A 23,367-nucleotide genomic window follows, 5' to 3' on the forward strand; every position below is an offset into this window, starting at 1 on the left:
ACCATATGGTGAATAAAAAATATAACAGGTTACTATTTTAAATAATGGATTGAATTGATATTTTAAAAAATACATGAAATCTGGTATTCACATACAAACATTCAATCCAAGTAGTTATACATGTAGTGGTAATATTAGGGTTAATAATTATAACCAACTGTGTTTGAGTTTTGCTTCAAAAATGATGATGAAATTCAAAGTTATGTGATATAAAAGAAATCTCATGAAAAAGCAAGTAAAGCAACATGGAGAAATACATCAGATCTGATACAGGGAGTGAATGAAAGTGAATCATATGCATATCAATTTGTGAATTGTGGATGAAATGATACATCCTATGATGTGTATATACTGAAGAAAAAGGAATATAACAATTTTGAATAAAAATTTAATTCAAAATACACATCATGTCCCATATGAGTATACTTTCATTGAAGTTAAACTGGGTCATTTAGTGTAAAAATGTTAGGGTTAGTACTCAATATTCACTGATGTTCATTTTGAGTATTCTGAAATGAATATGTATGTCAAGAAAATGAATATTTCTGGAAAATGTCTCCTGAAAAGTTAATTATAAATCCACACAGATGGACATGAAAAAATCAAGGTAGTATAAGAATATGACACATATAGTTCATGTTTGCAAATTCGTACTATATATATATATATATATATATATATATATATGTATATATTTAATACAATAAAATATAATAGTATGTATGCCAATCGAAACTCATTAGGGGATATATATCCTTCACATATGTACCCAAATATTCATTTTCCTCTACATTGTTTCATGTCTAATCTTGTTGAAGTATAAAGCTCACCACAGCTTGAATTTTGAGTTACCTCAGTGTATTGGGGGGCAGTGATCTCTTTATGAAATTCGTATTTACCAAAGTGAGAGTACTCTCAAGAATATACCTGTGATGGCAGTAGGATTATATATATATGTATATAAAAATATACATTGTGACCCAGGCGACAGATTCAGGGAGTCAGGATGTTACACATTTGTTAATTTTGAAATTTCTTGGAGAAGTAAAATGAGAAAAATGTGTCACAGGTTTTATAATATGTATCTCTGATGTAGCAAAAGGCAAATACAAGTATACACCATGCCTCCTATCAAATGCCTCTACTTCTATTCCTTTAGGATTATTTTTATCGATGTTAGGATAAGTAGACAGAGCCTAGAAGGTTATGGGTTAGCGTCACAGATTCAATATTTCAAATGGCAAAACGGAAACTGACTCTAATACATATGGGAACACGTGGAACATAAAAATCTTCCACTGTCATCCACCACAATGCCTGGACATGACTATCACCCCAAAGAAGACACAATGAGAGGAGAAGAGGAAAAATATCTGTGAATACATATCTGGAATTGGAAATTCTGAGGAGCTCACAAACTTATATAAACTATAGCTGAGAAGGCTTTAACAGCAAAATCATGTGAAATTCTGGGTGAGATTCCCAGTGCTGTGGAGAAAGCCACCCTCGGCCTAGATCTCAGTGTCCAAAAGCTCCTCTAATGCCTGGCCTTCTAAAATCCCAACAAAATTCATATCAATAATTGTGGGTTATTGATCCTGTTTCCTTTATTCACTAATCTTCAGTTTAATCATATACTATTATAGCTATCACACCTATTTCTCCACAGTTTACACTTGATACATTTCATTTTCTATGGATTTAAAAATATTATATTTAGTATCTTCATGTAAAAACTGTTTCCCTCTTTTGTCTCTTTTCTTAACATAAATATCCTTTGAGCAGTTTTACATCAAAATTAGTAACATTAAGATAACCAAAACATAATATGTTTACAGAAAAATTTCTGTGAAAAGCTAACCTTTATGTATCATACATTTCCAGTAAATGGTGAACAAGTAATTCATATCATCTCTTCACAAAGGCTTCTAAGAAATTGGATTGAAAAACAACTTAATAAATCAATGAGAGCCTCATATAAAAATGAGGGAGGGAATGACTGTTTCTTAGGGTAATTTTGAACCACAACTACAACAGGCAGCAGACAGCAGTAGTCAGAGATGTAGGCCACTAGGAAGATGGACGTTCCTGAGAGATAGCCCCTTTTTGCCCTCTGTGTTCTGGAAACTTCTGCCAATCCTCCATGTGCATCTGTGGTGAAAGTTCCATTCAACAGTTTCTCTAAGATGGAAAGATGAGAGTTACTATTCAGCGATTACAATGTTGGAAGCCCTAGTATAACATCCCTTGCTCTGGGCAGGAGGCTGGAGTACCTGGCCATCTAGGTAATTAGCTCTCACAATTCTCAAGCTTTAGTGTGGACCTCCTAGCACATTTCTTCTCAGCAGAAGAAAGAGAAGTTCATATCTGAAAGAATATAATATCTTCTTAGGACTCAAATATTTTTGAAAACATTTATTTAAATACACAAAGATAGGAAGTAGATGCCAGAATAAAAATGCATGAGCTAGAATCAGTCAAAAAACATTCTGTAGAAGTTGTTCCAGAGGGCTACTGGATGTTGGAGTTATAGATACACATTGTGATACAGTATGCAAGGTTAAGGGAAAGAAAAAAGTAACCTAAGAACTTAGAGCAAAGAATTAGAAACCATGAAAAAATGATACTACATATTTGAACTAAGAACAAGTTTGACACAGCTGAGCTAGAGAGAAACAGGGACAAGTAAAATATAGACATAAAGAATAGGTAGGAAAGGAGACAATGAGAAGATGTAATATCCTCTAAACCAAAATAATAAAAGAGTATAGCTAAAATGGAGCACAGGAGATTTTTGTATGAGATAATGGATGAGAATTTTCCAGAAGTAATGAAGTAAACAAAGCATAAAAATTTAAAAAAATAGGGGCTGGGGATGTGGCTCAAGCGGTAGCGTGCTCGCCTGGTATGCGTGTGGCCCGGGTTCGATCCTCAGCACCACATACAAACAAGGATGTTGTATTCGCCAAAAACTGAAAAATAAATATCAAAAAAGTTCTCTCTAAAAAAAAAAATTAAAAAATGGCCAGAGATTAATCTCACATAAGTTACTGAGTGGCTTCTGAGCATTAAGGGCCAGAAGACAGTGCATCTTCAAGATGCTGAAGTGTACAATTTTCAAGTTGAATTCCTCCTTTGTAAATAAATATATTTTAATAACAAAGGTAACATCAAAGCATTTGCATATGAGCAATTAAAGATTCACTGCCAGCAAAAGAACCTGTAAGAAAATAATAAAAACTCTTCTTTAGGAAGAAAAAAAATAATAGGTCCCAAATGGAATCCCAGACGTGAAACAAGAAAAAAGGCAGAGTATAAATCTGGGAATTAACCTAAATGAGTTCTGGTGATAAAAAGCAATTATAAAAGTACAGTGGGATTTAAGGTTTCTAACATTAATATACATAAATATTATTTAGGAAGCTAATCAATGGTGTTAAAATGTGCTAAGTGCATGTTTTGTTCAAGAGTGAGGGAAATATGAGCAGAAAATCACAAACTTCAAGTTTAAAAGGCAGATTTAGTATCAGTATGTGAAATAAGGTGTAGATATTTAATAAAAATAATTTAGTTGAAGTTCTGATTAAATCGTTAAGTATGAGAAAAACAATACAAATTTGATAATAATCACAATGTAAAGTTCTTTACATAATGTTTGTCTTCACTACATAAGACTGGCCTTAAGTTATTAATTACCTTGTATATTAGTTTATCATATTTAAAAATAGGGTTATATGAGCCTATTGTAAAAGGTTTTTTTTCCAATGTAAAAAAGCCTTAATTTTTACTATCACCTCAGGTACTGTGATGAAAACCTGGTAGAGAGATTATAAGCAATATTGATGGAAACATGACTTACTCATTTCTCCTTCACACCATGGGATAAAGAAGAAAAAAATGAGTCTAAAACAAAATAGCCATTATCTCATAAGGACTATAGACAGATCTTTGACCTGACTGTTCATATATCAGAAAAACAATGACAAAATTTGAAAACCATTCACAAGAGTCATACTGTCCTGTGTCAAAAGACTAATATTCTATAAATGGAGGAACAAGAAGTTTAACAAAGTAAGTACATGAAGGGAACAAATTATTTCAGCATCAAATGATTTGATTTGAAGATTTTTAAATATTTAATAAAAATAAAACTCATGAAAATGTAAAGAAGCACTGTGAATCCTAAAAGGGAATAAGAAAAGTTTCAAATGATTTTGGCTTTTTAAATATATTTTTCTTATTAATTTGCAAGAAGAAACTTACTATTCTTTTGCATTAGGATGAGGTTGGGTAGCACAACAACTTCAAAGTGCTGACTATTTTATTTTTGTAAATGTGCAAAACACTTAAAATATCAGAACCAAATGCTGCATATATTAACAAGTAAAAGGAAAACTGACAATCAATAATGTATGATATTACACCACATAATAAAAATGTATGATTCAATTTTCTTTAAATACATTTTCATAAACATGAAATAGAATTGCTTTTATCTTTCTGTTAATAAATTTGAATTCATTGGGATATTATTTGATTTGAATGTCAGTAAAATAAAATCAGAGGTGATGAAAATATGTATAAGTCTGGTCCAAACTAGATATTTTAGAACAGTTAGATATTAGCAGACTATAACCTATGGGACATGAGTGGTTTGTATCTTTTTGTTATTATATTGTAAAAGTCTTACTAGAGTATGAAGCATGTACGTAGCCTCTCTGTGTTTTTTAAGTAGATGAAAAAGATTGGGAGTGAAAAATAAGGGCATTCTTACTTGTATGAGGGCATTCATCAGTGGTTCTTAATTTTACTTCTTTGAAATAAGTAAAATCTCCAGATTTGGTTCCTGATAAAAGATAAATATGCAATCTGTATCTGAATATCTGCTAATTTTGAAGACAATTTTAGAACAGATACCATTAGGCTTAGAATCCATCTAAGGCCCCAAATCTCAGCAATGCCATAAAAATACTTAACACTCAAAGGCTTTGTGGCTACACTTTAAAGTATGTTTTAAATTTACACCTAATTCTAATCTTTTCTGATGTTCTAACTTATTAGCCTTTAGTTTGTGGGTAGTTTTTTCTTTATACTTGACACATATGCTTGCAGAGGAGTGTATTCATGTGGAATCCTATTATATACTATGTGATAGACATGTTTGTAAGCACACGCACAAATTCTGTACATAAAAATACATCAAATATGATGGTGAACCTCCGTATGCAGGAATTTTGACTCTAAACAGAGTTAGTAAACATAATCGCATATGGTGAAATAAACATTAAAAATTCTTCAAATAATCTAGGTGTTTGGCCCTTGGAAGTTTAAAGTCACCAGAAGTTTGTACCACCCTGACTTGGTACAATCTAGGGTACTGGAAATACAAAACATACAAAATGGCAAAAATCTCTACTATCTTCAAGCTTACATTTTCATGTGGTAAGTATACAGTAAAAATGATCAATAAATTTATTTTTAGAGCGATGCATCAATAAAAGTTCTTTTATTTTTTTAAAAGAGAGAGAGAGAGAGAGAGAGAGAGAGAGAGAGAGAGAGAGAGAGAGAGAGAGAGGCAATCTTTTTTGTTGGTGGACACAACATAATGCCTTTTTTATTTTTATGTGGTGCTGAGAATAGAACCCAGGTCCTGCCCGTGCTAGGTGAATGCTTACGCTGAGCCACAATCCCAGCCCAAGGTAATTTTGATTTTTGTTTTTCACCTTCCCTTTGAGCATAGAAAAGAGAAACAGAATAAAAGAAATCCTCCCTTCTTTCTCCTCTCTTCCAGTCTTTTTCTCTCTGTTTTCTTTCTTCCCTTCCTTCCGTCTAATTGCTACTTTTTAAACCCAGTCCCCTTCAATGTTGGAATAATTTGTGCATAGATATGGTAGGTGTGGTGAGTTCTATTTTGTTGTTGTTGTTGTTTATTCATTTGGTTTAGTCCTGCAGATTGAATTGTAGTAACTTGGAAAGTTGAGGCAGGAGGATCATGAGTTTGAGGCTGACATCAGCAACTTAGCTAGGCCCTAAACAAATTAGAGAGAGCTGTCTCAAAATAGAATAAAATGAAAATAAAAATAGTCTGGGAATGTAACTCAGTGAATTCTAGATTACAAAAAAAAATGCACAGAAAATGATGATATAACCAGCTTGCAAATATTTGAGGCACTGACTAAAATGGGTGACTATACTGAGTCTAGTGTGAGGAAAAAGTCCCTTAGCTGAATGAGAAAGCCAAGCTGGTAGTATAGATTTCCTTGAGTAGGTGTCTATTTTCTTTCATTTTCATCAGTGAGCTCCTTTTCATGACAGTCAACAACTGTTTGTCAGAACTTATCCTCTATTTCCTCAGTATAATTCTGTAGAAGTGTTGGCATCTTCTGCTTTGAAGACTTCCATTCACTGATGTCTGCATAATTGTAATGGGCTTAAGTTTGTTGTTGATTAGTATTTTTCTAGGGACTCCTTTTACTTTTCACAGCATGAAATTATCTTTTCCTCAATACTCACCTTTTGCTATTCTGTTTTTTGTGTTCTTTTTCCACCATAACTTGTTTTCAGGCACAATTTCAATTCTTACTTCTCTGACATTGACTAGTAATATATATTAACAAACTTCAGTGATAAGTGTCTCTCTTCTTCCCTCACTGTCTCTCCTTTGTCTCTCCTTCTTCATCTCTCTCTCTCTTTCTCTCCCTCTACACACACACACACACACACACACACACAGACACACACACATATACATAAATTATGAAAAAAAGAAAATATAGTGGAAAGTAAATATATTATTTTAAAGATTGTATATATATATATATATATATATATATATATATATATAGAGAGAGAGAGAGAGAGAGAGAGAGAGAGAGGCAGAGAGAGAGAAAGAGAAAGAGAAAGAGAGAGAGAGAGTTGGAGAGAGATATAGAGAGATATATATCTTATTTCCCAGCACCATATTTTGAACTACTTGACATCCATTTTACTCTCTAAATATCTCTACTGGCAGGTATCCTGAGTACCTCAAATCCAATGCATCTGAAAATGAACTTATCACTTGCCCTTCTGCAGTTACCACTGCAGATGTGTCATGTCCCTATTCTAAAGATGGTTAAGACTAAAACCACCTTCTAGAATTAGTTTTGGAATCATCCTTGATGTCTCCTTCTCCGTATTTGATCAACTTCAATAATTAATTACTGTCAAATGTGAAATCTAGACAATATGTTCCCTTACTTTCATCAACATGAGGGCCACCATAAGTTGTATCCCAGATTGGACACTGCAAAATTCCAGAGTTTCTACTTATATATTCTACCATAGATATGGTACCCATTAAGAATATGCATACTAATATTTATAAAGCATGTGTTTAACCCATTCCTTCCCTCTAATCAAAAACAAAGATTGTGTGAAAGCAAAAAGTGTTCAGAATATGAGGTATGATGATCTTTGAAAAGTATTGATCCGTATTTCCCTAGACATGTGACCTCTGAACAAGATATTTAACATCTCTGAGAAATAATATTTGTCTTCCATAAGAATAATAGCAAGGTAAGGAATTTTTACAGCAGTCAGAAAAAACAACACTTGGTAGAAAAAAATTACTGCTCGGTGGTTGTTACTCAGAATTCTGAGTACCAGGAAGCAGAATGAAGGCCATAGGTGCTTCATAGAATGAAGCCTCCAAGAATGAAGGTGACATAAGAATATGAGAGGATGCCAAGTGTGAATCTTTCCTGAGTCAAAATGTGCTTAGAATCAGAGAGAAGTGGACAGGATAATCCATTGAAATTGCTAAATAAATATAAATGTGTAAGATTAAATGTATAAGACTATCTTTGTACTTGCTTGTTCTTTACAGGGCAAATTTAAATGTTAGACTGGGCAAGCAGCTCAGTGGTAGAGAGTACTTGCCCAGCTTACGTCAGGCTCAAGGTTCAAATCCCCAGTAATAGAAAAACAAAATAACAGAATAAACACACTATATATAATACATTATCAATTTAGTCCTGAAGGTTGGTTTTAACCATGTTCTCATACTGTGCCCTGAATTGAACTTCTATAAAGATAGATATTAAGGTGAAATTAATAGTGAAAAGAGAATTTGGTGTTAAAGAATGTTGTTCATAAACCATTCGTCTAAACCTGTGACATAAATTAGATAATGAATCTGCATGGAAGCAGTTAACTCAACCCAAGTTTATAAAGGTTAAAATAAAAAGACTATCTTAAAATTATGATCTTTCTCTAGTAATTGAGCCAGCTCTACACATTTTCTTGTGATAATTAAAGTTGGTGTTTCTGAAGGTAAACTTGAGATTCAAAATCCCCCACATTTTTCCCCTTCACTTTTCCCCAGCCAAAGTAACTTTAACACTTAAGGCAAATAATGGAATTAAATAAATTATGGAAGAAAGAAAATGTAATGGAAATTAAATTAAATATATTATTTTAAAGATTGCATCAGTTTCTACAAATATTTTGTCTTGATTATTGTAGATTATTTATGTAAAAAATAAGTATCTTGAATGATTCAAATTCATTTTCTTGTTAGAATAAAATAATTCTGAAATTTACTCTTAAAGCATGAAATAAATTAGAGAAAAACTATTAATGAACTTAAATATAGTTCTGAGTTTTTTCAGAACTATATTTAAAATTTGTGTCAAGCCCTGTGTTCAAATTCTCTATACTAGAGAGTGAGATTAAAATGATCATTTAACTTTTTAGAAAACATTTGCTTACCATTTTACTTTTCCTGTCAACAATGAAATATATTTTAACTAAATGTTGCTTTGGGTTTGTGGAGAAAATTGAAGAATGCCTTAATTTCTCAATAACTACAGCATTAATCAGTGGTTAATTGTAACTATTTAGCCTGTAGAAAAAGTGAAAGTAGAATTAGAATCTGATTACAAGTCAAATAAACTTTTTTTTATTATTGATTGAAGCATTTTTAAGACAGATACTCAATAGAGTTTGCTTAGCAAAATTTTAGTAGTGCCAGGTCACAGTGCTGAATAGTAATTGCAGTCAGTTGCTATGGCAGACTGTTTCTCTTTCTATGTTAACTTGTAACTATTAATATGCTTTAATATCAGAGGACAGTATTAGTATTGCTTTTCCAAAATCAGTGTATAATTACAATTGAAAGTTTTGAGAGGTTATTGAATATATTATCTGCCTCTGTGGACTTTCAGTATTATATTGAAATCAATTGATTCTGCAGTTTTGAAAATGTTTCTTGATATTTTATTTGGAAGCCATTGAAAATGATATAAATTACTTGTACAGATCTCTCCAGTATGGTTGATGTCTCTTGCTAATTGTTAAATTGTTAAAGGCATAAATCTGGAATCCTATTAGCTTCAACTCCCATTTTGCATTTTAAAGAGCACCTTCTTGTTTGTAATGTGGGGGAGAAATTGGAGACCAAATCTTTTCTCAACAGAATGTCAGAAAATAAATAAAACCCCTATTTCAAAATGTGAAAATGTTAATGGCATGCCATGTCTCATTTCTGATTTTGAGAAAATGTGATTGTTGTAGAGTTTCATCCTTTTCCTGATAGCTATACTCAGAACCTTGTTATAATCTTTTCTTCACAGAAATTTCTCATTGAAGGAGAAACACCTGAATTTGGCATTCTTTAGCTTCCCTTTCATCAGTGTCTGAATTATCCATACATTTTCTAAATTCTATGCTAACAGACCTCTGCAGTCAAATGGTAAATGTTATTAACCTCTAACAAATTAGATTCCTGATGAATGCATGTTCTTTTTTGCAACAGTGTCAATAAGTCATCTTTAAGCTTCCAGTGGGGAACCGCTAGTGGCTCTCTGAATGGGCCAGTTCATCTACATGGCCTTTGCTTTTGATGAGTCTGATGCCATTTTTTGATGGTTTATAAAATAATCATAAACATTTTTATTTTTACTGAACAAGTATTTTTTTTAGTACAAGCTGTGTGGTTGTACTATGTTTAGATCTATGGATTATTAAATAACAAAACAGTTGTGTCTAGAGTTGTGTTTCATTTATTTAGTGTATATGGGTACATGTGGTTTTATAGAAGTAAATGATACATTTTGTACCTTTCTCAAAATCGGGGCATTGAGTTAATTTAAAGTCAATTTATAACTTCAATTAATAAGAAGAAACTTTAATATAATTATTAACTTCTATTTTATTTTCAAGCCTTTTTCCTACTTTCAGAGAAACATAATCAATTCTTATTCCATTGGGTCAGACATAACTTCTGTAACATGAGATGAAAGTTTTGTGATTTCCAAGCACATAGAAATGACCTCTTCCAAAACAGCATTTTCCTTTCCATGGTCTAGCTGAAGGTTACAAGCAGATTGTTGAGAAGGTATCTCCAAAGTTTGAGATAATAAAAACGACAAGACTTCAGCAATTTCTGAAAATGTATCGAATGCTTCCAAAGCAGCCCCAAATGTTTGATTTATCTCTGTGACCTTTGTTCATCAAAAAATAGATTAAGGAGAGAGAAGCATACAAATTTATTTAATATAAGTTTTATATGACATGAGACTCCTGATAAAGAGATGAAAGCCAAAAGAAACTGGAAAAGTGGTTTATTTTTATGCTTCCGTTTTAGAGAAATGGGATTGGAGAACCAAGAGGGTGTTAGCTAATGACAATAAACCAGAGGCCAATCATTCAGATTCTTTATTATATCCTTTTGTCTTCAGAGATAAGGATACTACTTTCCTCCTGGTTTAAGGGTGGCACCCCTAGAATGAAGCATTTGTGACCTGCTTCAGAGGAGAGAGAAGAAGGGAAGTTGAGAAAGACCTTTCTGATTCTGCTTTTTTCTCAAATGCCAACATGCATATTTTGGGGTAACATATTTTGAGTCCCATCACATTCTTAAGTTTTACACCTCAAGTTTCTCATAATCTCACAGGGTCTTATGTGTTTTTATGATGATGTTTACATTTTGTCCTATGTTTTATTTTGCTAAACAGGAGGATTGGTCTGTACACCTTATCCATCAGTACTCAGCAGGACTGAGTACTGCTCCAGCTATCAGTGAGCCTTCTTCAAAGTGTCCTCATACCCTCAATATTTTTGATAACTTTAGGCTAAAAAAGCAACAAGTTTTCTGATACTCTAGTCTCCTAAGTTGTATTTACATAACATGGCAGATGATAAAGAGAAGAGGGCAGTCCTTTTCAAAATTACAATTTCAGCAAATCCTTAACAGATTTTCTAGGTTCTCTGCTGCTTTCATTGCAGATAATTCTGTCTTTCAAGTAAGGAACAGTGTAGTATTAATGTAAGAAGGTAATATATTAGTTTTAACCATAAAACATAAGGAAAGAAAAAATAGGGTTTCAGAAGAAAGTTGAGTGTGAAAATTATGTTATTATAGGAATGAATTAGAGAATGTACACTTTTTAAATGAAACTTTTTCAAGATGAAGGCACCAGGAAGTGATGAATTAAGGATATATGGGAAGAAAAATAGGGAACCTCCACTCTAGGTATATTCAGGGACTGTGGATCTCTGAAGAAGATCTGGAATGTTTGACTTACAAATAATTTGCATGGCAGAATTCAAAGGATTATTGTGGGCTCAAACTGTTTGGACAACCAAGGAAATCATTCAACAATGCCATGTGTGCACAACAAGAACAAAATCTGTTAGAAAAGTCAGACTTATCATGAAATGCTATGCTAAGTATTATAATCATTAAAATACATTTTATGAATTATATTTGTTTCGCTGGAGAAGCCATAGAAATTACATGAGCTGGGTGATATGACTTATAACAGAAACTAATTCATCCAGCAGACCCACATGGGAGCCCAGGCCCAGGTAAGGCCTAGGACTGACCACACTGACCTGACAACCCTCATGAGAGAATTAACACCAATACTCCTCAAATTACTCCATGAAATAGAAAAGAAGAGAGTCCTTCCAAATTCATTCTATGAAGCTAGTATCATCCTGACCAAAACCAGTCAGAGACACATCAAGGAAAAAAAATTTCAGACCAATATCCCTGATGAACATTAACATAAAAATTCTCAACAAAATTCTGGCAAATCACATACAGAAATATATTTTTAAAAATAGTGCACCATAATCAAGTGGGAATTCATTTCAGAGATGCAAGTTTGGTTCAATATACAGAAATCAATAAATTTATTCATCACATCAATAGACTTAAAGATAAGAATCATATGGTTATATGAATTGATGCAGAGAAAGCACTTGCCAAAATACAGCACCGTTTCATGTTCAAAACACTAGAAAAACTGGGTAAAATAGGATCATAACTCAACATTGTATATATTATCTATGCTAAACCCAAGGCCAATGTCATTCTAAATGGAGAAAAACTAAAAGCATTCCCTCTAATAACTGGAATGAGACAGGGATACTCTCTTTCACCACTTCTATTCAACATAGCCCTTGAAACTCTAGTCAGAGCAATTGGATTAAAGAAATTAAAAATATACAAGTAGAAAAAAAGAACTTAAATTATCATTATTTGCTGATGACATGATTCTATACCTAGAAGATGCAAAAGAATTCAGCAAAGTAGCAGGGTATAAAATCAATACCCATAAATAAAATCCATTTCTATAAATCAGTTTTGAATCCTCTGAAAGAGAAATTAGGAAAACTACTCCCTTAACATTAGCCTCAAAAATAAATAAATAAGTAAATAAGAAAATAAGGAAAATAAAAATTGGGACTCAATTTGACAAAAGAGGTGAAAAATCTCTAGAATAAAAACTACAGAACACTAAAGAAAGAAATTGAAGATGACCTTAGAAGATGGAAAGATCTCCCATGCTTTTGGATAGGCAAAATTAATATTGTCAAAAAGGCCAGACTACCCAAAGCGCTATACAGATTCAATACAATTCCAATTAAAATCCCAAGATCTTTCATTATAGAAACAGAAAAAGCAATTATGAAACTCATTTGGAAAGAGATCAAAGAGTAGCCAAAGCAATACTTAGTGAGAAGAGTGAATCAGGAGTCATCATAATAGTAGACCTTAAACTATACAAAGCTATGGTAACAAAAATTGCATGGTATTGGCACCAAAATAGACTTGTAGACCAATGGTACAGAATAAAAGATGCAGAGACAAACCCACATAAATACAGTTATCTCATACTACACAAAGGCACTCAAAGCATACATTGGATAAAAGATAGCCTATTCAACAAATGGTGCTGGGAAAACTGGGAATTTATATGCAAAATAAAATTAAACCCCTATCTCTCACCAATCACAAAACTCAAATCAAAGTGGATCGAGGACCTAGGAATTAGACCAGAGACCCTGCACCTAATAGAGTAAAAAGTAGGCCCCAATCTTCATCATGTCGGATGAGGCTCTGACTTCCTTAACAAGCCTCCTAAAGAAGTGCAAGAAACAGAATTAATAAATGGGATGGATTCAAACTAAAAGGCTTCTTGTCAAAAAAATAAACAACCAATGAGATGAAGAGAAGCCTACATTTTGGGAGCAAAATTTTGCCACATGCACGTCAGATAGAGCACTAATCTCCAGGATATATAAAGAACTCAAAAAACTTAACACCAACAAAACAAACAATCCAGTCAACAAATGGGCTAAGGAACTGAACAGACAATTCTCAGAAGAATACATAAAATCAATTAACAAATACGTGAAAAAAATGTTCAACATTTCTAATACTTAGAGAAATGCAAATCAGAACTACTGTAAGATTTCATCTCATGCCAATCAGAATGATAGTCCTCAAGAATACAAATAACAAGTATTGGCAAGGATGTGGTGAAAAAGGCACACTCATACATTGCTGGTGGTACTGCAAATTGGTGCAGCCCATCTGGAAAGCAGTAGGAGATTTCTTAGAAAACCTCAAATGGAACCACTACTTGAGTTAGCTATCCCACTCCTTGGTTTAAACCCAAAGAATTTAAAATCAGCATTCTTTAGTAGCAGCCACATCAATGTTTATAGCAGCTCAATTCACAATAACTAAACTGTGGAATCAACATAGATGACCTTCAATAGATGTATGGATAAAGAAACTGTGGTATATATACACAATGGAATATGACTCAGCATTAAAAGAGAATAAAATTATGGCATTTTCAGGGAAATGGATGGAGTTGGAGAATATCATGGTAAGCAAAGAAGCCAAACCCCAAAAACCAAAGGTTAATGTTCTCTCTGATAAGTGTGTGCTGATCCATTATCAGTGGTGGTGGTGGGGGGGGTGGTTTGAGAAAAATGGAGGAAATTTGATTAAGTAAAGGGGAGGGAAAGGTGGTCATGGGGGCAGAAAAGATGGTGGAATGAAATGCACATCATTACCCTAGTACATGTGTGACTGCACATATGGTATGACACTACATCATGTATAACCAGAAAAATAAAATTTGTGCAACAATTGTATACAATGAATCAAAATGCATTCTGTTGTCATATCTAATTAGAATAAATACATAAATATTTTTTAAAAATATAAATAACAACCCCCTGAATTTTTCTTAATAATAGAAAATAAAAATGAAAAAAAAAGTCATCTTCATCACACGTGATTAGGGACATTTTTTTTCCAAGTCATTTAAAATGATATTGGATACTAATCTTCTAAACTCAATTGAAGTGAACTCTTTTAATTATTTAAAAATTTAGACTAAGCTTATTGTACTTTGATTCCTCTATAAAAACACTCTATAGAGTGGGTTCAATCATCTAATTTTTTCTACCTACACCTAATTTCAAAATGTACTGAAGTCAAATTATTTATTTGAATAAATTGATTTTCCAGAATCATGAATATATCTGGAGTTTTAGTTTGATTGTAATTTTGATGTGTAATTCTTCAACAACTTTTTAATATGAAAGTTACATGAATATCTGTAAAATTATACACAAACAGATATGATCCTAGACGATTTCATGTAGTAGAAGAATGAATTAAAATATGGGGTGAAAATAAGTGTAAATATTTGATGACTATTTTAATTCTCCAAAAGCAAATAATAAATAATAACTTCTAAATGTTTGTGTGTCATATGAAAAAGCTAAGAGCCATGGCAGATATTTGCTTAATTTTGCATAAAAAATAAAAAAAAATAGAGATCAAGAAGGAAGGATATGGATGGGCTAGCACTACATCAAGTCATTTTTTCCTTTGATATATTCACTTAGTTTACTTGAGTGGCTTATTATTATTTTTGTTCAGAGCTTCAAGTGGAAAAGAGCCCTTGAAAAATTCTTCCATGGTTTTGGAGTCTAGAGGTCAAAATAAAGGCATCAGCATGGCCACACACCCTCTGAAGGCTCTGGAGGAATGATCCTTTTCTTTTCTTAGCTTTTGCCATTTCTCATCTGTTGGAGTCTGCAAACAAGTCAGGATGGCGCCTGGCATTTTGCCAGAGAAATGTTAGAGTCTGTAAACAAGTCTGGATGGCGCCTTGCAAAATGCCAGGGGGAGTGGTTTGTGAGGTGGAGCAAGCGAGCCAATAAGTGTGGAGATTTATTATTGGTTGACTGCTGTATCTAGTTTATGCTAATTAAGATAAGCTGTGTGGAATGTATGAATACCTCTGTTGTCTTACAATAAATGGCTCCTACTCCTGCTGTATCAGTCTACACAAGTTGTTCGTCCCCCCCAAACTCCACCCCGCCCCGCTATTTTGCCGCAGCTGGACTGTGGCACTCATCAAGTCCTCAGTGTTCCTTCGTTTACAGTGTTGTCACACCAGACTCTGCCCCATATTCACTTGGCCTCTTTCTTCTATGACTCCATATCTCCTGTTCCCTTCAAAGGACACAATGCATTGGATTTAATATCCACTCCGATTCTGTGAGTTCATTGTAACTGAACTAGTTATATCTTCAAAGTCTCTATTTCCAAATAATATCACATTCTAATATTTCAGTTGTATGTATTTTGTAAGACATTATTAAATGTACTGCAGGTATTATTGTCACTAGTTATATCTACTTATTGATATAAATATATATATATAGATACATGATTACATATATTTATGTATATATTATTAACCTGTGTTACATTGCCTTCATAATTTAGTTTTATGATGACATACTTTCCTATATTCATAAGATTGGGCTTAGTTGATGTTTTTGCAGTTATGGTCTATGTGAAATCATCCATTCAAAAAGTATTTGCTTTGTGTTTAGTAAGTGCTATAGATTTTGCTAGACTTGTTGGATAAAGCAAAGAAAAAAATGTAAAAGAAGAAAGAAAATGCAATGATAGAGGTGAGCCTCTATATACCCAATAATAATAAATGAAGAATTTTAATTACTATGTTAGATTAATATAAATAAATTCCAAAGAGAGAATATAACATGGTAGAAAAATGACAGCATTGAAATAGTGGGGTCAGTTATGAGAACTGCAAGCATTTCTATATAGAAAGAGATAGAAGCAATGTCATGTTGAAAGTGATTCTAGGGAGGAATTCAATCATTATGCTTGTATTCTCATTTCTTAGACAAATTGGTCATAATTCTTTTGACAGTAAAGAGTCTCTAGAAGCTTTTAAGCTGGGTGAGAAAAAGATGTTGGAATTATTTGATTTATGTTTTAAATTTCTTCATTTGCTTCAAACTTAGACAAACTCAATTGTCTACAAATTCTCTAACTTTCTAATCTTATGCATAATTGATGTTGCTTCTATATTTTGAAAGAATGTTTTTAAAAGGGATAATGACTTTGACCATCACGTCCAGCACACATCTCACCCTGCAAAAGTACCAGTGCCCCTGAGTAAATCTTGAAGATATGGTTGTCATGTGGAGCTTGGAAATTTGAAAAACTTAGTTGAAATTGTATTTGCAGTTTTAAGTATCTTATGTGTACTCTTTGATGAGAGGAATAATTGAATTGTTCTGATTTTTATTCAAGGGAAGTGTCATATTCCACCAACCACTACCAAATTTGTGGTACGATCAATTTTAAGGTGGAAGAGGAAATACTATTTTTCTAATCACATAGTATCATACTCTGTTGTTCAAAATCTCAGCTACATACACCATACACAAATAACCGTTCTTTGATCGCTGTCTTCTAGCTGCCGTGCTCTGGCAAACTTCTTTGAAGAACCTGGCCACAAGGAAGAGGAGGATCTTTCCTGTTGGCTCTAGATGGAGAGAACATTTAAGGTCAGTCCCCAGGGGATGCTTTCAACAGATATTAAACAGAAAGACTGAAGAGCTGTGAGCCATCAACCAGGTTTATGTAAAGATTTCCCAAACAGAAAAACACAAAAGAGGAAAGCACAGGGCATACCTTTTGTGATGAGCTTCTGAGTGGGTACAGCCTCTAGGCAGTTGATACCAAGAAGCATGACCCCAGAAAGCCAGTAATTGTGAGATGATATACACAGGACTTAACAACCTTTCAAAGAGCATAGAAATTTGTGTAAAAACAAGCCTACTGGCCAGAAATCTGGACATGTACCTTTTCCCCTCTCTCCTGGTTCCAAAGTAATAAATAGTGTTAAGAACCTTCTGAAACCAGCAGGAAATCATAACAAGCAACAATAACATTTTCAGCACACAAAAAGTATAGTTGAATGTCACTAAGGTAGAAAGCATTTTGTCTTAGAAGGTAGATGTTTTCTAAGAAAGAATAGTTTTTTACTAAAAGACTATAAATATAGGATATTGAGAGAAATTTTGTCCTAGAAGGTAGATGTTTTCTAAGAAAGAATAGTTTTTACTAAAAGACTATAAATATAGGATATTGAGATATCTTGAAGGGATTGGCGGTAGGATAAACAGTCTTTTAAAGCCTGAATCATTTGCAGGAGTCAGAGCATGACTGGATAAAGGTACACAGGAGGAGACAGGGTTTTAGAGGAATGTTAAAGACCAAGTTCAACATAGTTTTCACAGAATCAGTCTTAGCACAGTATGTTTCTCATTCTCTGCCTTATCTTTGCTCTGATACAATAAGCATTTACACGCATTTATACACTAGGATCCAGAACTGAAACTATTTTATGAGGATTGATGTAATATAATGGGCAGATTACTATCAAACTGTGATAATCTGTGATTTTTGGATCTGACATAGAACACAGTGTTTTCTAAAATATGAAAGCTTTGAGTTACATGAAAATTGAAATGTGAATAAGGAAGGGTTTGTGTACTGGCATTAGACAAATAGTATTCATCTAACATTATCTATGTTAAATACTGAAAGAAACACAGTCAGTATGTATTTTAGCATTGGAGCTGAAAGGTCACCCTCAATTTTTCATTTGGTAAAGGCATTTCTTAAGCTTTTTGTGTAACAGTCAATGGCATATATAAGCTTAAAATCTGATTCATATTCTGGTAGAAATAATGAAACAAATAAAGTACATCATTGGAAAAAGTCTGAGTTCAGTTCACAGAAATTCTCTTGGTTTACTTAAAAAGGATTTAATACCTGTGGCTGGCCTCATTTGTTACTGCACATAGGTATTCACCATTCTTCTCATAATTGTTCTTAAAATCCACTACTAGAGTGTTGTGCCAGAACTTGCTATAAATAAATAAACAAACAAATAAATAAATTGGTCCCGCAACTTCAGGGATATGTTAAAAGAACACAAGAGCCAACACAGAAATCTTAAAGCTGGAAGAATTTGTGTAACAAAATAAATAATGTGGGGCTGGGGATGTGGCTCAAGTGGTAGTGTGCTCGCCTGGCATGCGTGCGGCCCGGGTTCGATTCTCAGTACCATGTACAAACAAAGATGTTGTGCCCACCAATAACTAAAAAATAAATATTAAAAAATTCTCTCTCTCTCTCTCCTCTCTCTCTCTCTTTAAAAAAATAAATAATGTAATTATTTATTTGAGTATCAAAATAAATAATGAGATTATAAACCAATGTATGAAATAAATATATGTGAGACTGTACTGATATGAACAAATGAATGGATAATTAAATTGGGTACAGTAAAGAAAAATCTCATGTGGAAGCAAATCAAATAATTTATATAAACACTCCTTCTACCCTTAAGGAGATGGAACATAACTCCCTACTTCTTAAGTATGGGATTCCCAAAGTAACCTCTGAAGATCATGGTATATAACGGCAGAAATAAAACAGTTTTACAGTGAAGTTCAACCTCAGTCGGGTGCTCAAGATTGACATCAACAGTGTTGTTATGTGATATAATGTTCTGAAATAACAATTTATCTTTGATGTTCCTCCTCAAAACACGTAACTGCCAGCTAATCATGAAAAAAAAATACAACAGAAAAATCTTACTTGAGGGTTGCCTACAAAATATCTTACCATTTCTTTTCAAATCTGCCAGGATAGGGCAGATATTCAACTTTCTGATTTGATAGACAAAATAGAAAATTTATGACCTTTTTTGCACTTTTTGTTTAACAAAAAGCAAAACATATCAGCAAACTATAGGCTCTCCTTTTGCATACATTCACAAAAACAATGCCCTATAGCCATGAAATTCTTATCATCACTATCTCCCCTGTTTAAATGTCCTAGGACTTTTATAATGTTGCTGGGATTAGGGAGAGAAGAGTCCGTAAATTCAATGAGGCAGGGATACAGCAAGTGGTCTTGTTTTGGACCTCTATCCCCTCTCATAAAGCCAGTTCCTCCTGTAAATTTAGCAAATCCACAAAATCTGAAACCTTGGAGTAGGTTAAAACAATCTCAGGGCTATTAATTATTTCATCATCAAGTCATCCATTGCTTCTGAGACTTTTTACACAGCAGGTCCAGTAACAAGGCTTTTCATTGACTACACTGAGGACCATTCTTGATTTAGACTACATTTCTAATAATCTTGTGTGTCAGTATACAGTTGGGTTATTCATTAACTGTATAGGCTAATAATTGAGTTCTACTGTAAAAATTATTTTATTCTTCTGTTATCTATCCTCATAGTTCTTTTCTTGTTACTGTTCTTAATGGAAGAGCAACACTACTGGTTTTCAGACCCCTCTGCAAACAATCGCCCAGTGAATTTCTAAATGTTATTCCTCTGTGTATACATACTTATCTTAGTTATTTTTATTTTACAGTTTTAACCTTTCTGATTTCCAGGTCATCGTCATTATGACTGGGATATTTTATTTCCAACCAAGTCCTAGTTAAAATAATATACAAAATATGGAAACTATGTTTGCATATTTTTTCATTATACTAATGTGAAATAATTCTATCTCTGGTGCAAGCATCAGCTATGAGTCATTCTGAAATTGTTTGGAAACAGGTCACATGTGTTTGACTAAGTAGACACTTAATTTAGGTGATATACAAACTTCACATTCTTCCATCAAGCTTTTTAAAAACCATTACAAAAGATATTACAGTCACATCTGAATTCTGTCACTTAACCACAAAAGAACTCTAGCTTAATAAATCATGAAGAGAATCAATGAGGCTTGCCTTGAATGCCTGAAAGAAAGCTGCAATCATTCATATGAAGTAACACTGGATGATTGCTAAGTTATCTGAAGTAGTTGAGACTGCAGAAAAATCATAAATGCTTTGTACAACAATTATCACTATCCAATATATGAATTTAGCCATTTTGAAAGTATTTCCAATAAATCCCCAGATGCCTTGACTGGAACTGAAGTGAACTGTTTTTTCAAAACTCTATTGAAACTCTCAGCTGCAAAGGTTGCTGTCTGAATGGAATAGTAATGTTCTTTTGTCAGGATGATAAATATTTTTGTGTAATTGTAGATCTTTTGATCAAATGCTTCTACTCAAGAGTAAAAACAACAAAGAGAATTCTATTAGCATGTAGGATAATGTAATTCACACAGAATATGACAGAATCACACAACTTATTTAATAATATAAACTACAAGTGATAGGACAGCTTTTTAGATGCTTAATGAGTTAATGTCTCTCCTTCATATTCAAGAAAATATGCTTCTAGAGTTTTTTATATGTGCCAAGTATTGGACTAGCTCAAGGAGAGAAATAAAGAATAATAAAATTGTTCACTCTCCTTAAGTACCCCTATATGAACAACAAAATAAAAAAAACATGAGGAGTAAGAAAGAGTGCATACATGTGTAAATTCAGAGACCAGGTATTTTCAGATATAGACATACATGAGATCAGCAGTAACATAGAGATTGTGTCTTAGTTTGTAAACAAACTATTAAAATCATATTTAATCTACAGAAAGTGCAATCTTTGAAGAGTTTTCATTTCATTTGATATATATATATATATATATATATATATATATATATATATATATATATATATATATATATTCCAAACATATATTCCAAAATCAAGGGGGTGGAAGCTGCCCAGGAGGCAAAATTACATCTTAATCAAAGCACAGCAAGAGGACATAGAAGGTCTTAATTAACTTGCTGGTGACTGAAAGAACCTGAGATAATTACACATCCCATATGAGAAATTATTATTCATGTTGTATGGTCTGTGCTAATTAACATTGAACATATGCAAATTAATGACATGTTTAGAGAATGAAGATATTAGAAAAAGAGGAAGGGAGTTAGCTATTAGGTAGAAATGATAGACAGTGCATTGGTTGTAATTAAGTCACGGATAAATAAGCCAGTAACAATTGTAATTATTGATATATTTACAAGGGCAAATTTGATTTGCATTTTGCATCTGCTGTCAAAGGAAGGGGATGATATGTGAAAACATAGCTACTAGACTACATCATTGAGAGTCAGTTTGTACTTCCAATCTGCTCCTAAAAGTAACTTATTTTGCAATGTGTTTCAAATGATGAGAATTTTTGGCCTTAGCTTACTGGCTTATATATGGAGTGTAGGAGCTCATCTGCATCTGCTCCCAATGATGACTCCGCTTCATTTACATAGTTCTCTCTGAATCATTTTCACATCTTTCTTTGCACACCCTGTGTAGGAATCCAAAGGCTGAGTATTCTCTGAAGTCAATTGAAATCTGGCATTAGGTCAGCTTGATATGGGTGTTGCAAAAAATCAGTTCTTTTTCTCATGACTAAGTACCAAGGAAAACAGATGGTAGGGTGAGGAATGCGGAGGTTGTCAAATAAAGTTCTTGCCAACAAGATTTGGTGCTAACATAATGTATTCAGTCAATTGGAGCATCTTGATGACACCAAATATAGAAAAGAAAGGTTTCTCTTTTCCCATCTGAACTCCGACTGAAACAGGAAACTGGTGTTCTCATTTGTTGTGGGTATTAGTGAAATGGGAATGATCTCTGTAGACATAAATTTGATAATATTGATACCAGCCCTCTGGTCTTCCTTCCACTGACTTTGAAGATTAAACACCCAAGAAATGCTGAGGCAAGTGTAGAAAACAAGTTTTATTTAAGAAAGGGACAGAGACAGACTTCTCTGGAAAAAAGTGGGGCCAAGAGCTGTATGCCCTCAAAAGCGTGTATGTCTTGCTCTTTTATAGGTTCCCCAGAATGCTTCACCTTCTTTCGCCTTGTGTACAAGTGCCTAAGACAGGAAGAAGCAGCACAGGGGGTAATCATTTCTGTCAGGAAATGCTGTCAGATCCCAGAGGGGTTAGCAACCCTTTCAGCTGGGAAGTGTGATTCCCCCTAGAGGTTTTCTATTAGCAACCCAGTGATAACCAGTCATCATCCTGTCTCCCATCATTCATTATCAACACTGACTGCCAGGCCCCCTGCCTCAGTTTGTTGAAGAATGTGATAGTTCCTGTCTCGTCAGGCCAGGTAGGGGCTGCAGGCAGATTGCTTTTGGGCAAAGGAAGCATGTGGAGAGTCAGTACAGTGGGCTCATGTTATAGAATTATTCTCTTACCCTCGTGTTCCCACCATCCTAATCTATATGTCTCCTTAAAAAACATGAGATGGGGATGGGGGGGTCAGCGCAGTGGGCCAATTTTATAGAATTATTCTCTCTCTCTCTCTCTCTCTCTCTCTCTCTCTCTCTCTTTCTCTCTCTCTCTCTCTCTCTCTCTCTCTCTCTCTCTCTCTCTCTCATTATTCTCTTAACCTCATGTTTCTATCTTTCACATCTACTTGTTCCCTTACAATATTTATCCAATTTTAAATGTACATTTATTGGTTGTGGTGGTGAGGATGGGTCAGAGGGGCTTATCTTTTCTAGCTGAAATTATTTTGTATAAGAAATTTGAATCACAATATATTTCTAATTTGAAAAGAAAAGAAACCTTTAAGCATATCTTCTCTGTTGTCACACTGAGGAAGGAACTGTGCATCTCTGTTGGGGTGTGTCTAGACAGTAGAAATTTAAAAAAAAATTTAAAATCTTAGTTAAAGACAAACATGACTGGAATAAATTGAGACAAAGTAGAGGGAGGAAAATAATCAATGGTGACGGATGT

At 33.5% G+C, this 23,367-nt stretch overlaps 1 protein-coding gene across 1 annotated transcript in view; it reads left to right on the forward strand.

Moving 5' to 3' along the window:
• LOC143386822 (roundabout homolog 2-like) overlaps positions 1 to 22,601 on the forward strand; it is a 132,711-nt gene extending 110,110 nt beyond the window's left edge. Inside the window, 1 exon segment of the mRNA XM_077108543.1 lies at positions 22,450 to 22,601. Within this exon segment, the coding sequence (XP_076964658.1) occupies positions 22,450 to 22,601 (152 nt within the window).
• The last annotated feature ends 766 nt before the right edge of the window (positions 22,602 to 23,367 follow it).

This window comes from Callospermophilus lateralis, unplaced genomic scaffold (assembly GCF_048772815.1).
Source record: "Callospermophilus lateralis isolate mCalLat2 unplaced genomic scaffold, mCalLat2.hap1 Scaffold_890, whole genome shotgun sequence".
NCBI lineage: Eukaryota > Metazoa > Chordata > Mammalia > Rodentia > Sciuridae > Callospermophilus > Callospermophilus lateralis.